The 17,223-nt window shown below is 43.6% G+C and overlaps 1 protein-coding gene across 2 annotated transcripts in view; it reads left to right on the top strand.

Annotated features, from left to right (window-relative positions):
- The window catches only part of LOC137780738 (proprotein convertase subtilisin/kexin type 4-like), a 162,589-nt gene that overhangs the window by 130,821 nt on the left and 14,545 nt on the right, over positions 1–17,223 (top strand). For both annotated transcript variants that reach the window (XM_068568930.1, XM_068568929.1), the window contains 3 exons: positions 5,954–6,064; positions 6,329–6,422; positions 8,461–8,646. In XM_068568930.1, coding sequence (XP_068425031.1) covers positions 5,954–6,064; positions 6,329–6,422; positions 8,461–8,646 — 391 coding nt within the window. The remainder of the gene's footprint in view (positions 1–5,953; positions 6,065–6,328; positions 6,423–8,460; positions 8,647–17,223) is intronic.

The following is a 17,223-nucleotide window of genomic DNA, read 5'->3' as shown; positions in this document are numbered from 1 at the left end:
ACCCCTCCACCCAAACCCCCCCCCCACACACAAACACACACTCCACCCTACTGTGCTACAAGACGGGTGGGGGTTGTAGAGACGCAGTGCTCTTCTAAACCTCCACTAATGCATTATTTATGTACAAGTAGCAATTTTTATATTTTACTAGAGGGGTAGACATTTCAAAATAAAGTTGCACACCCGCCTGCGCACTCGTCCTCCTCAACTCTCTTTCCTTTATTCTTGCTCAGGGTTAAATTGTGTTACCAGCATGATAAGCTGAGAACAAGTTATCAACTGTACACATCACCATATCAACATTTTCACTTAAAAATTCCATTTCTGCCTCCATATTGCACGTTGACCAAAGTCCTGTAAAGCAAAGCTATAACTGATGACCACAACTATTCAATATAATTTGGTTTAACCTAATGATGTGTTCGGAATACCCAAGGCCCTCTTTAGCTTTTGACTTTTCCTCATTTTTAGAGAATTGCTTTTAAACATGATTTTGAACTGCTGAAAGGAAGTTTCTTTTGTGTGTGATCATAGGTAGCTGTCAGACGACTACAATGTATTTATAATTATATTTCCTCATATCACTATACTTCTCCCAAATCCCAAAAGAAATATTTGGATTTCAGTTCTTGGAGTTGTATAACCCGAAACACGTCACTATTTATGCATGTTCACGACCCATTTCATGGATTTGATCTAGACTTTTCCAGAGTGAAAACAACAATGGGATACACCGACTGACCTGCAACCTAAACAATGCTGAACCTTTGACTAAATCATGTAGCAGATGTTTTACCCTTCAGTAAGTACACAAAAACAGACTGTGATTTTGATTGTGTCTGTTTGCTCTATCACATTTAGTGATATGGCATCAAAAAAGTTGTCCAATTGAAGAGACGAACAAAGGCTCCTGGTTCAGTGTTTGCTTTGTCCGGAAGGTAAGAAAAGCTTTCGGGACCCAGGAGGGAATCTTATGCCAAGCTTGTAGTGCAGCCACAAGGTTGCCCCCCCCCCCTCTCCCTTTTCTCTCATTCCCCACAAGGGCAGAGACATCTAAAAGGACTGTACCTTGGTGTGCGTCCAACAAAAGCTCTCTGCTGAATTTCATCCTCTTTGGAATTTGTGTTTGAATAACACTTGCGCTACAAATCAAAATATGTTGGACACTGAGAGTGAGGTCATGGGGTATAGATCATTGTGGCTTCCAGAGAAGTCTCCTTGTGTAAGAGAAGGGGACGGGTGGCTGCTACTTTGACTGATGGCTGTGGAGACTGAGAGGGCCGTTTGGTGCCCATTCTCCTGAGACTAAGTCCCTGCCTGTGCCAAACTACTCATTTGCCTCCACGCAATATATTTCATTAAACTTTTAACTCTTTGCAAGGTAATTCACTTGACATTTTGAGGATGGGCCGTTGCAGGCTGCCGAGGGTTTCTCTCTCTCTAATTTCAAGTCAGGCAGATATTTGCCTCATGCAGCCTAAAAATGCATTCTCTCAATCTGTTTTCTCTTTAAAAGCAAACACACACACACACACACACATTCAGAACAGTTAAATGAATTAAATTGTATGACATCCAAACTAACAAAGCTGAGCAGCGCGGCACAGCATTTCATGGTTACAGCCGTGTTGGTCCCAGTGGCGCAGATATAATTAAGACCTCTTCTTAATTACTTAATAAGCCTAATTAGTAACATTTCTGAGCAGCAGATTTGGCGATGGAAATCAGAAGAATGTTAAGTCCATTTGTTATTTCATTTAAATCCGGATATTAATGAAATTAGTGCATCATGATACAACAGAAACCAACCACGCTGGGATTGACCGAAGGGCTAATGCGGTGTTCTATGCTCCTGATCAACATTCAATTAAGTGGTACAACAAAACATTCTTAGAAAACACAGGTTAATATAGTTTTTGTTTGCCGCTATAGTCACGTGTCACCTTCATCAAGGGTTTATTGTATCCACTCTTCTCTCATTTTTTATTAGCCCTTGGCCAGATGTGACGGAGAGGTGCGTGAAACTGACCGGGGGTCTGCTGTGTTGTCGTCAGGATAACGAAGGCGAGCCCACCAATCATGCGCTGGAGTCGCTACTGCATTCCTGGCCACTTAATTAGAAGTTGTTGGTACCACAGAAGGTGTCACCAACCTTTTCAGGCGCTGAACAGATGGTGTCCCCTCTTTTTGAGGTCCTGCCAATGCCCACTCTGTGGCTCCTGGGAAAATGACCTAACTCACAGGCAGCTGCTTAGTGCGGCTTGAGTGATTCTTTACAGCCACTTCTATTGGGTGGTGGGGGGACTTAGCAGGACGTACCACTGAAAACAAGGGGTGAGACTGCAGTAGCTGGGTCCCTGGATAGCTGCAAAAAATCTGTTTTGGTTGCCGCATACCAGTTGTTAAAACTGTGTTTTTAATGCCATGTGCAGCAGGCGAGGACCCCGACCCTGGAGATCCTGATGCCTCTGTGCTAGTTGCTCTATGTGCACTGTCCTCTGCTGCTGGCAGATGGTGTGAATATCAACAGAGAAAGGACCTGGGAAGGCCCACAGAACAAAAAGTGAAAGGGGTTCCTCGACAGTTACAAAGAGGCCCCATGGAGTGGTGGGAAGGTGGAGGGGAGGAGGAGGAGGGGGGGCAAGAAGAGGGGAGTGGCCTTCATCCTAATGGATAAAAAGAAGGAGGTAGTAAGAGTTTGGAAGAGCATTTGCCATTGAGAAGTAAGAGTGGATGGAGAAAATGCGAGGGCCGCAGATTCGATATTTGTGGAGGCGAGGGGTCGGGGGTTTAACGCGCTTCGTGCTGCGCGGACAGAAGATCAGCTGCCACTCTGTGGTCGGCTTGGCCAACCTCACTCCAACCACGCAGGAGGTGGAGAGAGAACAAGTTGGAATGTTTTCTGACTAATTGCTTGATATGAATCTCATAAATCGTCGTAAACATTGTTTGCAGTATTTCCAAAAATCTCAATCAAATGCATGAAAGGATCATTTACGAAATCCTGTGATTTTTCTATTCAGCATCTGTCACTCACCTCAACATCTGTAAATCCTGTTCACATTTCTGTTTGGAGAAATCACAAGGCTCTTCCCTTTTGCGCAACTGATGATGAGATGGCTGTAAAGACCGGGGAGTCTTCTTCGAAAGCGGCTCGGCTCAGCAGTGGCGTTTCACCGACATGTCAGGGGACATAAAATCAGTCATTTTCATCATGTTCTAGCGTGGGTAAACCTGTTTCCTGCAGCTTTCTCCATCAGATATATGTCTGTGGGTTTATGGCCGTGGAGCCAGGGCAAGCCCGATCGATCTGCGGGAGCTGTAGTAATTTAATAGGTGCACAGCTCTCGCTAAGGGATGGGGGTGTGGGGAGGGTATATGTAATCACTAAAAGCGAGCAAGGTGGCGAGCCCCGGTCACCAACAGTTTCTGTTTTATTAGACCCCAGATTATCAGTTTCCCCCACACTGAAAAGCTGAGGTGATCTATTGTTATTGTTGATGTTTTTATTGTACATTTTAGGAAGCCAAATCAAGACATTAAATCAAAGTGCACACTCTTGGTGGCACTGATGTGCGTCCACCTGTGTTGTGTTAGTGTCTGTTTCGTGAAAAGACAATAACTCCAGAACAATTCATGAAATAATCTTGATACTTGATCTTAAAAGTTATTCACAATAATGGTGAAGAATTCTTAGAAATACCAGGACTCCTTAGCACTTTACAAAACAAATAGTAGACCTGCAATGTTTTATATTTTTATGAATCTTCAACAACTTCCAAGAGACCCAAAACTGAATGAATCTGACTAACAGGTATTGTCTGTGTAGCTAAAGCTTGAGCCTGAACCTCGCTCATTCCCCTGTGCCATGAAGCTGCTTTGTTCAAAAAACTATTCAACACATCAGTGAGCCACTCTTGCAATGGTTGACATGAACACACAGACACACATAGACACACACACACACACACAGACACACACACACACACACCAGTGTATTTAGAGTCATTCCCACATACATGGTCTTGGTGCTGTTAACGCTCACTAGCGCACACGTGGATTAATCCCCTGCTAAAAATAGTTTTCCGACAAACACACAATTTCCTCCTCTTTGAGTGATAATGTCTAAAAACTGCAACGCCCAGCTGTTTTAGGAATTCTTTTTTAGACTTTTTTTTGTAAAAATGTAATGTATCTCATATATACTTTCATTATACTTTTATTTATACTTGTGAGCATGTTTCTCGTAGTTTACTTCCCAACATGAGCGCAGCATATGTAACCCTCCACATCTTGTGCTTCTCTACGGTGTCAGCTGGCTAAACAAATGCCCCACAACCTTTTGAAAAGTGACTCCAAAGAGTATATTTTAGTTTTTAAGTTTGGTCAACTCCACTGAAATGAGTTTGACTGCATCTTCGTAATACGTATTAGGGAGCGTTCAGGATCACAGCTCCTTGCAATCGGTTCATTTTTGGTGACTTCTGACAAACATTGATTACTTAATAAAAGCACATTTATCTCCAATCATCGAGTATAAGCACATTTGGAACTCGGAGAACCAAATGATAATATGTTTAGGTCTATATTAGGATGCGTGTCAGTCGACTCCTCGCTTCTCTTCTCTTCTGCATTAAGAACTCGTCAGCTGTGTTTTTGCTTCAACTCCTCGCAGCTTTCAGAAACCCACCCACCCCCCAAATGACCTTGAACTTCATCAGCGCACCTCAACCCCTCACACCCGTCTGCCTAATGCTATTATGCTGGGCCCTACATGCTAAAAGTCATTGGTGGTGATAGTGGCTGATTAGATTGTGTCCATTGATCGCTCGGCGTGCTGTTGGGATGAGGCCGGTGCGAGCTGCAGCTCCTGCCTCTCCTCCTCAGACACACTGACAGTCTGAGACAGAGGAGATGGAGCCCCATGCAGGGCAGCAGATTGAGTTATTGATCAGTTCTCTCCTCTCTCCTGTCTCTGTCTCTCCCTCTGCTGCTCCGAGAGACCCCGTCATCAGGATAATGAATTTCACTTATTGCAGATTAACGGCATAAGGTCCGTATGGTAATAATGGCAGAAATTAGCTCTTTGTCACCCCCTCTGGATTTCCACGAGGAGGGGTTCGGCGAGAATGAAGGTTGTCACGGCCCTGTTACTCAGTCTGAGGGCTGTGATTTTAACAAGAGGGAACCGAAAGAGAGACTGTGCATGAAAATGAAAGATTTGAGGGAGAATTAAGGTGAGACTTATGGGAGACTGCGGTTTCAGCATCGCTGAATTGCCGGAGAAGAGTTCTGATGCAAGAAAGGCAGGTCTGATGGAGGAGAGTGAAGGAGGATTTTGAGAGGGGAAGGAGCCCTGAATAGCAGGCCGCTCTGTGAAAAGGACAGGGCAAAGGGGAAAGATGAGAGCGGATGATTCAATGGAGACGTAAAGAGATGTTGAAGCAGGAGTGCTAAAGTGGAGGAGAGAGAGTGAGATAGGCACTGGTCATACAGTCACCAGGCAGCGACTCCGCTTAAGGGTCGGCCATTGTGTCTCCGGCACCCAGATTGGGGTGCTAAAGAATGAATAATGAGGCTTGATTACAGTCCGTGAGATGGCACATTGTTCAGAATCAATCCTCCAGGCAATTACCGGCGGTACAAACAGCAGCCCTCAGCCCCAGCCAGGACGGAGTAGGAAGCCATTGTGTCAGAGGACAACATCATCTTCGTCAATGACTTGTTGCCTCCTCATGTCGGAGCCATTAGCACTTACTCTTCTCCTGCAGCACATTCAGCCGCCCACGTGAAAAGCCTCGTGCTCACGTGTGTGTGTGTGTGTGTGTGTGTGTGTGTGTGTGTGTGTGTGTGTGTGTGTGCGTGTGTGTGTGGGACATCAGGATGCTTCTCTTTATCGTACACATAAACACATACAGTGTAAAATAGAGTCCATGTTCCCTTCTTGTTGCAGGTATGGTTTTGGATTGTTGGATGCAGGGCTGATGGTGCAGCAGGCTGCACACTTCAACACTCTTACACCACAGAGGATGTGCATGCAAGAAGGCGCGCTCCATCCTACCAGGTTCGACTACTAGCATAGACTTCATACTGTATGTTTATTCAAAACCCATAGGTGCTGATGTTCTACTTTTATTACTTTACCTGCTTCAATGGAACAGCTTCCCCACAGGAATCAACAATCTTTCATCTTATCTTCACCCTATCAATGCTTTGTTTGTGTCTGAACAATTGTACGAGTGGATGGATATCTAAGAGTGTCTATTAAACATGCAAGAATAAGGTCTGGCCATCGACTGACTTATGTAATGATTTTCTCATCGGTTAGGATCCTTTCCCCGGGAGGCGTGGTCCGTGTAAACATTCAATCAGACGCCTGCCTTGGGAGCACTGATGAGATCAACACTCTGGAGCACGTTCAGGTCAGGCAGCAGTTTTAAAATGCAGGCATGAACATTGTTCAGAAATCTGTTGTATTCTTTTTACGGATAACTAGAAAAAAATAATTGACTTGAGAAAGATCTTAAGAAGTCGTCTCAACTAGACTTTTTGGATGCAAGCTTATTATTTTTGTGAGACGATCAATAACCCACCAGCCAGCACCTGAAACCTCACTGATTAACAATGAGAATATTTCCAAAAATGACAAACTATTCCTTTAAAACATAGAAAGATGAAAAGGTCTGTTTTTCGTGTCTACTTCTTTTGGGTTTCTGCTGTGAATTGTCTCTTACAGCCTCGCCTTGTTCCTGTTGACCTTGATGTTATACAAATAACAGCATTAAGTTCTGCCTGCAACCAGTGAAGCTCGAAACATTTCCTCGAAATTGTTTTCGAGTTTCGGTGTCATGTGTTCTGTCTGAGAATAAAAGAGATTTAAAAAAGAAAAGAAAGAAGAAAAAAGGATCATACTGTGATGCTTAATGTGTTGCCTGTGTCATTTGCAGAAAATGGCAAAACTGTGTTTTCTTAAGCACAGGCACATACATGCAAATGTGTTTATGTTTAACTGTGTCAGCAGGCATTCGTGTGTGTGTGTACATGCACATTTGAGTTTGTGTGAGTTGTTCATGTTTGTGAGTTTGTTGTGTGTACTTGTGAAATAGCGAAGAGACGGGGGCTTGGGGAGAGAGAGAGAGAGAGAGAGAGAGAGAGAGAGAGAGAGAGAGAGAGAGAGCGGGAGTGTGTCAGCATGTAAATTGAAAAGGCTTCATCTTTGCGGCTCTGCTCCCCGGCAGAAAGCGTGGGTCAGGCCATCGCTGCGAGGTGTGATTGATGGACGTGTTGCCGTGGTAACACGCTGTAAACAGGAGCGGGCTGTCAGTCTTTTTGCAGCTTGGCGTCTCTCTCTGCGATGTGCCATTGTCACACCAGATGTGCTGCTTGTGATGAACAGGGACAGAGAGAGTGTTTACTGGGTGGGAATCCTGGCGGTGGGGGTTTCGGGGGTTGCATGTGCTTATTTAAATCATTTCACTAATATTCCCCTCAGCCATTTGTGTCACTGTGTCTTCTCGTTCTGCTCCCTACTTGTCTTTGTCTTCATTTTCGGGTGGCTATGGACCGATCGTTGGTGTGTCCATCTGGCTGGCTGGCACGGTACCTCAGAAAATACTGAATTGATTTGAATTCAAACTTGACAGATTTTCTCCGATTGGCCTAATCATCCATGGGTCACATGTAATACCGCAGATATCAACGATTATCACAGGAATCCAGCGCTCTTTAACGAGGACAGGTTGGACTGAATAGTTCACTTTTGAAGGAATTGTTCAACAATTTAGGTAATCTGCATGTTGCCCTGTGAGTGTGAGATGAAAACATTGATACCACCTTTAGCTGAACACAAACTCTGGAAACAGGTCAAATCTGTCAACCAGCCCCTCCCTTTAATGTCACTGATTGTTCATATAATAGTACAAACAAAGTGCAAAATTGTGGTTTCATAGCGGTGGACGTACAGGATTGTTTTCTTGGCCGGGCGCAGTAACTTCTTGGAGTCAGTTCATCACTGTAAGGTTGCCAGGCAAAGCATGTACATGCACAATTGTGCAAAATGTAAGTATTTACACGTCTTTTATTTAAAAAACACACACTCCCCGTTTCCAGCCTTTATGTTAAGCTAAGCTAACCAGTTACTCTATTTTAACAGCCTACATGCATGAGTGGTATCGATCGTTGTCATCAAACTCTCAGCAAGAATGCACAGATGTCAAATATTAAACTTTTCTGTGAAGGTCAAAACTCAAATCAGTAAAGTGTTCACCGAGAAAATAAAGTCTTGATTTCAGGTAGTCCCGTCACACTCAGTGAACATCCAGAGGGTGTCGTTCGTACTGGTGAGAAAGCCTGAAAGATGTGTCTTTGTCCACCCACTTCCTCGATGTGTCCGTCCCTCCATCATTCTCCTTGTTCACATCTTCTTTTCTTTTTTCTTTCTCGCCACCTGTCTCTCACCAGGTGAGAGTGAGCATCAACACCGCGTGTCGTGGTGACCTCTCCATCAGCCTGGAGTCTCCAGCTGGCACCGTATCACTGCTGTTGGATACACGGCCCAACGACGCCTCCTCTGCCGGGCTGAAAAACTGGACCCTGATGACGGTGCACTGCTGGGGGGAGCAGCCACAGGGCCTCTGGACGCTCCAGGTACTGTCAGATATGCTGCTTCCTATTTGTACTTGTTCATCTTTAGCTACACTAGCAGTGTTGCGAATGTTAGCATGCTAAACTAAGATTGGTCAACATGATTTAAACATGATGCCTGTTAAGCATCCACATGTTAGCATTGCTATTGTAAGCACGTACAAGTTAGTATTTTTAGTTAATTATTGTTTTTAATAGTTTAGTTACTTACTAAACTCCTCTGCATCTTTGGTATAGTGATAATTAACTAAGTGATAATCAACTCAACTAAAATGTATCCAAATATCTTCTTGTAAACGCTTTTTCTTTTTGACATACTTTTCTGGGAAGCGTATTTCGCATACCTTCCCTCATGATATAGGAAGGAATTGCTCCGCTTCACATGGTCCCCTTCCAGTAGCTACGATGTAAAGAAGTTTAAAAATAGCCCAGCACAGCACAGCTCAGCTCGGTTCAGTTCATTTTGCAGAAGCAATGTGAATCATCCTCTACTTTCATCTCCGTGTTTCAAACCAAGCATGGCAATCTTCATTTTCCTCCCCACACTCTTCTTTTCCTTTTTTCTCTCATAGATGTGCTGATGTTTGATATGGAAGAAGGAGCTAAAATGGAAGGGAAATTAAGACTGGAAGGTTAAGTAACCTTGGCCGGGTTTGACAGACACAATACTGCCGACGTCTGATTAGAATCCATACTCACAGACAGTAGCGCGCTGAGGTCATTTACTGTATATACGTGTGGGTGGTAGCAGCAGGAGGGGGGCTCTCTCTTTGTATGTATATGTTTGTGTGCGTGCGTGCGTGCGTGCGTGCGTGCGTGCGTGTGTGTGTGTGTGTGCATGCATGTGTGAGTGCAAATAGGCATCAGTCCTTGTAAACAGTTGGAGGTTTACAGAGAAAAAGCTGTGAAGATGAAAGACACCCACCCCCTGTCCTCTATCACCTTCCTCTTCCTGCAAACACACACACACACACACACACACTCTCTTTCTCTCCGTCTCTGTGTCTCTCCCACGTCCTCGCACAGATTTACTGTCCCCTCTGTGACCAATTACCAAGGCCCAGTATGTCACAGAGACGGGGAGGAAACACCGTGAAGCCGAGCCTCATAACGACGGCGCTGCTCATTACCGGAGGGCCGAGACGAGTCGTCGCGATGCTCGCACCACGAATTAACGCTCGCATCTTACGTGCCACATGCCTTAGCACACCGCTAATCAGCACATGCCCGCACACACTGATTGGTTTTATGCTGTTTGTCATCTTTACCACGCATAGTGGGAGAAACATGTACACAAACAGTTACAGGGCGATGAAAATAAGACGTGTGAGTGTTACAACTCTCGAACGCCAGAGGGAACAGAGACAGAGCAAGGACACACACCTAAAACATCAACTTGTAAATGTAAATCTCTCTGTTTCTAAACTGTTGTCACACATGGTATTTATTAAATAGCATTGCTTCACCCAAAGTCTTTGCATTGTCGCAATAAAAGCACGTACAAGAAGGACTATTTAAATCACCTCTACTAGAAACATAACTTGACTTATCATGGTTCGGAACATGTGTTGTAATTTGATGATTTTTTGACACTTGACTGTGCCGCCGCAAGAAGAGAAGAAAAAAAAAATGCACAGGCATGCCAATTAATTCTTGAAATGATGCATAGAGAGAGAAACAAAGACAACAGAGACAGAGGACATACTGGACTAATAGAAAAGACAGTAGGAGGGATGGTGGAGAGTGAAGGGTAAACTATGAAATGGAGGCCCTAGGAAGAGACTTTAACTGGACTATCTGCCGGATCAGTGTTTAAAAACTCAAGGGCAGCAGGGGAGGGGGTGAGGAGGAGGAGGAAGAGGAGGAGGCTCTGTGGAGAGTCTATATTGATTCGTCATGATGACAATTGTCAAAGAGCGCCGTGGTGCTGCTGGAATAAAAGCGGGACTGAAGTGAAAGGGGAGCGAGTGTTATGGCTCGAGGCTCAGCTGACCTTCCAGCGCTGTGAAGGAGACGAGTCCGCGGGGCTGGAAATATACTCTCGCTCTCTCTCTCTCTTTCCTCATATGTGCTCTCTCCCCTGTGCTCACTCTACCGCCATCTGTGGCGCCTTCACCTCGTGCCTGTGCTGTTTATCAGAGACAGTAGTGCACAATATGAAGAGTGCTTTTTCCAGCAATGTACAGAATAGATTCAAACCGCACTGAGATGATTAACTAGAATTTGAAAACAATAATATATAATCATCAATACCAATAAGAGCCATTACGGATTAATTCACAAGCAGATAAAAGGTAGAGCAGACGTTATTTTGACCCTGTGTGTCCTTGATCTTCTTTCATCCTCTCTCTCTCACACACACACACACAAACACACACACACACACACACACACACACACACACACACACACACACACACAAACACACGTGACTCGTCTTTTCCTTTAAAGCTTTTCTGTCCTCATGCTGGGCTAAGAGGTAACATTCTTCTGGAAACAGTCGAACATGACAGTTGAGCCGTTAGTATATTTATGGTTAGTTCTGGGCTGGTTTAAAGGCTGGTTTTACCCAAATACAAAGTCCATACAGATAGTTTCTTATTAATTTGCCCAGGTTTTCAGATTGAGACACATGCATATGAATATAATTGTGTTTGTGGTGCTTACAGAAATGAAAGACGACCTTCAAGAATCACTGCATTACCTTTGCTGATCAACAGAACACGTTGTTTGTGTCGAAATGAAAACGTGTCTGGGAAAAAATGTTGCTCAAGTTTAGTTTTTTTTAAATTGTTTTAATATGTCACTGCTGTGAGCAGCAAACAACTAATTTCACCACTGTATTGGTGTGAAGGCGACATTTCAAAATCAGAATCAGCTTTATTGGCCATGTGTGTGTCCACACACATAGAATTTGACTCTGGTTACACATTGCTCTTGTCATACATACATAGTGTATACAATAAATATATACACATTTAAAGAAGACATTAAAGACGACAGAGTAGTCAGAGTAGTGCAGATGGAGGAGTGACGGCCAGTGGAAAGAAAAATCGGAAAACATAAAAGGAAAACGTATTATAATAAAAGCATTATTAGATACCATTCAAGGTCAGCGAAAAATGTCTGTTTTAATGCCGACTCTTAATTGACAATGACTATGACAGGCAGAATTTCTGCATTATTGTCCTTTGCACAATGTACTAAGATACAAACACAGAAAAAAACAGATATAAAAACACAAATACGTTGCTTTCCCTTCCATCCCACCAGAGATATCTCTGATTCCCAGAGGACTTTGAGACTCAAGCTGACTGTGACTAGTGTTGCTGTAGGAATATAATGGCACTATTTAGCCTGCAGCACTGTGGCTACACACACACACACACACACACACACACACACACACACACACACACACACACACACACACAAACAGCCACTCTTCCAGGCCGTGACTGACAGATCATATGTTTATCATCATCAGCCCCGATGCTTCGTCTCGAGTTGCACAAACTGAACATGCAGTGACAAACTGATGATGGAATAAGCAGCAGGTAATGAAGGAACTATGGGGTTTGATTTGCACATGCAGCCAGTAGGAAATATTGATATTAATTAATAAATGCCTCTTGCCTTTATGGATCTGATGCCGTTTGTTTACATAGTTCCCCTCAGAATCCATCCTGGTTTTCTGAACGAACTTCAATTATCTGGATCTGATTACAAAGATTTACACCTGAATATATTTTTAAAGTTATTCATTGTTCATTTAGTGTGACGAACAATGTGTTTTGCTCATTTCCTTTGTTATAATAAAGATGTTTAATGTCAATGCACAATGTTAACTCTTAAGTATCATTAAGTTTTCAAAATAACACAGATCAGCTGATTCCTAAAAAAATAACATCTCCAACTAAAAGTCAACCAATGCAAATACACTCAACATACTAAAAGATATTAAGCCGGAAGTAACGTCCGCAAATCTGCTCGCGATACCCGCGAAACTAAAACTGACAAAATGAACGCACTTCTTACCCTAGTTTTGTCCCTTGTGTTCCCCTTTCTCCAACCTATGTGGAAACTGCGACACCTCCACAATCGCGGCAGCAGGATATAAATAAATTCATAAAAAGCTGGCGAAATGGCTCCTCCTCTTCCGCTACGTAGCCAAGATGGCGCCCGTTCAGTGCGAGTAGTGTCCATCGCTTTACACCACATTTTTTGACCGTTTGCAGTGCGCCATCCGGGTACTTTAGTGCACTGAATCCTGCTGGTTTTGTCAGTGTGGCGCACTAAGCACTGAAAGTCAGTGCTCGAAGTGCACAAGTGCGTGGTAGTGGACACGGCCACGGTGTGTACCTCTGCACCCTTTATAATAAATTATATTGAGATATTTTAGAATGGAAACGTTGTATTTGTTTTATATCATGGTAACACATTTCTGATCATGTATTCCATTAACTGGTTGTACTGGTCGACCCTTCAGCACAGTGACAGTGGGTGTCGGGTGGTGAGAGCAGACTAACTTATGACTTACTAATCGCAAAACTGATGTGGTTACTTTTACTTATGCAAGAGTGCAGTGTGGCAGTGGAACTTTGTGACACAGCCTTGTCCACTGTTTGTTATCCAGGCTATAATTGCCATGACCATAAACAAGGGAAATGTCTTTTAAATCTGAAATGTAAAGCGTGATGTTAGTCAGGATTTCTAAATGCACTTTTATTATTTGTAAAATTAACACAACTGCACACTTTCAAAGCCTCAGTATGTAGTTGCCACAGTGGAACTCACATGCTCATGCTCACTAGTGTGTATCTTCAGCCACAAACACACACATGCACACACACACACACACACACACTCCCTCACTCTGGCCCAAGGTGGATTTCTAGAGGTGCATATATTTGCATATATCTGCATGTTTAATGAGTTTTGGGAGATCAAGCGATCGGCACGGCCCTTTGTGGGTATTTATTTCTTTCTTTCTTTTTATTTGGTGTGTGTGTGTGTGCGAGGGTGGGGGGGGTCTCCATGTAAATATCACCCACTGTGCATTGGCACCCGTCACAGATGGTCGGGGGCGAGGGGACCCTGTAGGCACAGGATACCTATTTCTGTTTGTCTGGATGCTTTGTGTGAGACTGGGAGGCAGAGGGAGTGTGACTCTGTGCGTGCACGCTCCTGTGTGGGTGTGCATAGTTTGCACTGTAGCTGTTTGTATGTCATTCACTATGTGCACTTTTTACTATGCATACTTTTTTCCGTGTGTTTCTTGCGTAATGTTGTCGAATGTTCATTTATGTAATTGCATCTGTGTGTGTGTGTGTATGTGTGTGTGCTGTGATACTGTATACACTGTGTATATGCATACGTTTGCACTTCAATACATATTTGTGCAGTGTGTGTGTGTGTGTACGCGTGTGTTTACAATTAATAAACCTTTGTGTAAGTGCAACGCCGTGTGTGTTTGTTCAGTCGTTTTGTGTTTAAGCACGCTGCAGTGTGTGCGTGCCGAGCCGTGTGCGTGCGTGTCTCCCAGCATGCGATGAGGGCACGATGGCCCTGTTTTGGATGATTGATGCGTTGGAGGGATCAGCGAGGAGCCCAGGTTGGGCCAGAGCCTCAGTCTGACACACTGCTGCTTCCCTGCTGCTTTACATATGTAGACACAGCAAGACTCCTCCCCCCCTCCCATCCGACTCTGCCGCCCGCTCCAACGCAGCCAGCACACACAGGTTCCCTTTCAGGGTTTTAGTCTGAAGCTTCCGTTCGTTGCGTCAAAGTAAACTGAGCACTGTGTGCTTTTCTAGTTACTTCTTGTTTTACATTTCACATCATTTATTTTGCCAAATACCCCATTCTAAGGTACGGTGAGTGAAAGCAATAATATGTATCTACGTAATCTATTTTACTTTGTCTCAGAGTCAGGTCTTAGAGAATTGTAATTGTGTTTTAATGCAACAATCTCACACATGTATCAGTGTTGTTTTAATAAGTGTGTAATATGTAAAGATATCCAATATCAGCACAAAATAACAATTGACGGGTAAAGTGCAGATATTAGATATTATTATCAAATTGTCTTTTTTACACATGCGCTGATTTCCAAAAATATATAATATAGAGATTTGTGATGGTTTAGGACACATTTGGACAACAGTAATAACTCCTGTATCAGATACTTTAAATACATGCAAAGGAAGACTGATTCGAAATTAGAAAGAGTTTAAAAAGCAAAGTCAATACTAGTTTCATATTAGAACCCCAAAATGCACCCCAAACCCAAGTTAATCTTTACCAAGACACGTGTGACATAGCCTATTATTCAACTTTGAGAAACAACCAGAATATAAAGGTTAAGTTAATGTCGAGATTGAACCGTAAGCTATTTTCTCTGAGTACAGTTTGACAGTTTGTAATAAGAAATAAGGTGTAAATAGTAAGGATTCTGCTTCAGCTTGAGGCCTCGCTGTGTGCCATGCTTGCTCACTGCCAAGAACAGAGCCATTGTTAATGTTATTAGTTATTAGAAACATGTGCTGCTCTTACCTCTGAACAGATGCCAACAACACAGTAAACGCTGAGCTGCAAAGACAGAGCAAGTTAATATCCTGTATATTACCGCTGAATTAGTCAAGATGCTGCTGGTTCACTTTTGCCTCCATGTTCACAACCAGGCCAGAGATTTGCTCCAGCAGCCATCCAGTCACGAGCCCTCATTCATTTCTCTTATCCACAGTTCTGCTGAAGCCGGGGCATGTCTATGGCATATCTTATGTTACTTATTACTAGATAAGCAAAATGTGTTTAACTTAGTGGAAAACAGATGCAATGCTAAATATTGCATCTGATTGGAAGGTTGTTGGCTCACTCTGGGGTGCAGTGTTCACAGCTGTTCCTCCGTGTCCAGCAGCAGACTACGGTGGCACAGGGCAGCCAGCAATGCAGAGCCTCCTGAGAAACATTTTTGTCACTATTTTTGAGATTCAAGAGAGCTTTATTGTCATTGCCATCTCCAAGTTTCCTCTCCACGCGGTTGTCGTCAAGTCTCCCTTCTTAAAAAATCTTGTTTTACGGCTCCCCTTTATGTCTTTGTCAATGTTGTTCTCTGCCTTCCTCTCATTGGCTACAGACGTCTTCACCCATCCTTTTCCCTCTGTGTTTGCCGGCCTCTGTGTCACCATCTCTTGCTGAATTCCTTCCTCTTCTCAGGCTCATCCTCTATCGCTGGGTCTCACTTTCGTCTCCGTGGCGCTCACCCGTTTCGATATCCTGCCATCGCTCCCCCATCACTAATCCCCCACCTCTCTGTAGTTTCTCTCCCTTGCTTTGAAATCCTTCCCCTTTACCCTCTGTTACTCTGCTTCTGCTAATCCTTTCATTTTCTTTGTCTCCCTTTTGTCTAAAAGTCAGTTTAATTTCTTCCTCCTTTATACTCTGGTTTTGTCTCTGCTTGGAGCTCTCACTGGAGCTCAATCCTGATTAAATCACGACAGGAGTACACCATGAAGTGGACTGTACTCAACGTGATATTTTAACTCCATGTAGAATTAAAGTTTGTAGAGTTATTGTATACTAAAATGATGTTTATGGATTTCATGTAAACTTATGTAAAAAATGAACTGCTCAATTAAAAACAATCAGACAACTCAAAACATTTGACTCATGAGGTTTCCGAGCGACAGCGGGGTCGCAGCTCAACGGAGAGCCGTGTCTACCCAGTAGAAAGGCATGCTGGGAGGCTGGCAGGCATGCGAGGCATATTGATCCACCTGTAGCACCCAGCTGTTTGTTTACTAACAACAAATCAATGCAGCGCTCGGCTGGGGGCCTCCATGCCTGGCCTCTGGGCTGCTGGGTGCACTCACTCACATCTACAGGATACACACTCACGCACACACACTCACACACATGCTGGACCGCTGATCTAGCAGATCCAGGGTGTTTATATGGAATGAAGTCTTTGACCCGCTCCGGACTAAAAGAGAGTTTCTTTTAGGGTCTCGCATGACGTAGTTGTATGTATGCATAAGCCAAAGAAAATGGATTTTTAGTAGATGAGCACTAGAGGTTGCTTTTTTACTTTTATATCAGATTTTTCCCAATACCAAATACTTCAAATACTGGAGGTGATTCCAAACTGTTTAAGGGATCAGCTGAAGAAGTAGAATGATTTAAGGTTTGACTGGGAGATTCATGCATGTTGTCTAATTGCGATACTCCTTCTGATGGTCCACCATGCCAAACGCACCTTTAGGTGGGTAGCAAGTCAAAAATTAAATGAGTCACAACTCGTTGACCCTAAAACACTAAGGTCGGCTGATTTTCACCCGAGCGATTGTGGTTACGTTATTTTCATTGCGTTGCGTTAGTCAGAGTTGCGTGGGTCTTTGTGTAGCTTCATGCTGCTCATAGATGTTATTTATGGTGGGCGTGTCTCTCTGCTCCAATCCCTGTTTTTTTCAAAAGGCACGTGTTCAAGTGATTTTTACCCGACATTAGTGATAGAGGGTGACGAGTTTTGACGATTCACAGATTTTTCACCCAATTTTGAGCCTTTTGTTCAGGGTTCCC

The sequence above is a fragment of the Clinocottus analis genome, unplaced genomic scaffold (assembly GCF_023055335.1).
Source record: "Clinocottus analis isolate CAN_PGR_092001 unplaced genomic scaffold, fCliAna1.0.p SCAF_9, whole genome shotgun sequence".
Taxonomy (NCBI): Eukaryota; Metazoa; Chordata; class Actinopteri; order Perciformes; family Cottidae; genus Clinocottus; species Clinocottus analis.
Note: the sequence above shows the minus strand (reverse complement) of the source record. Positions and strands in the feature narration are given on the sequence as shown.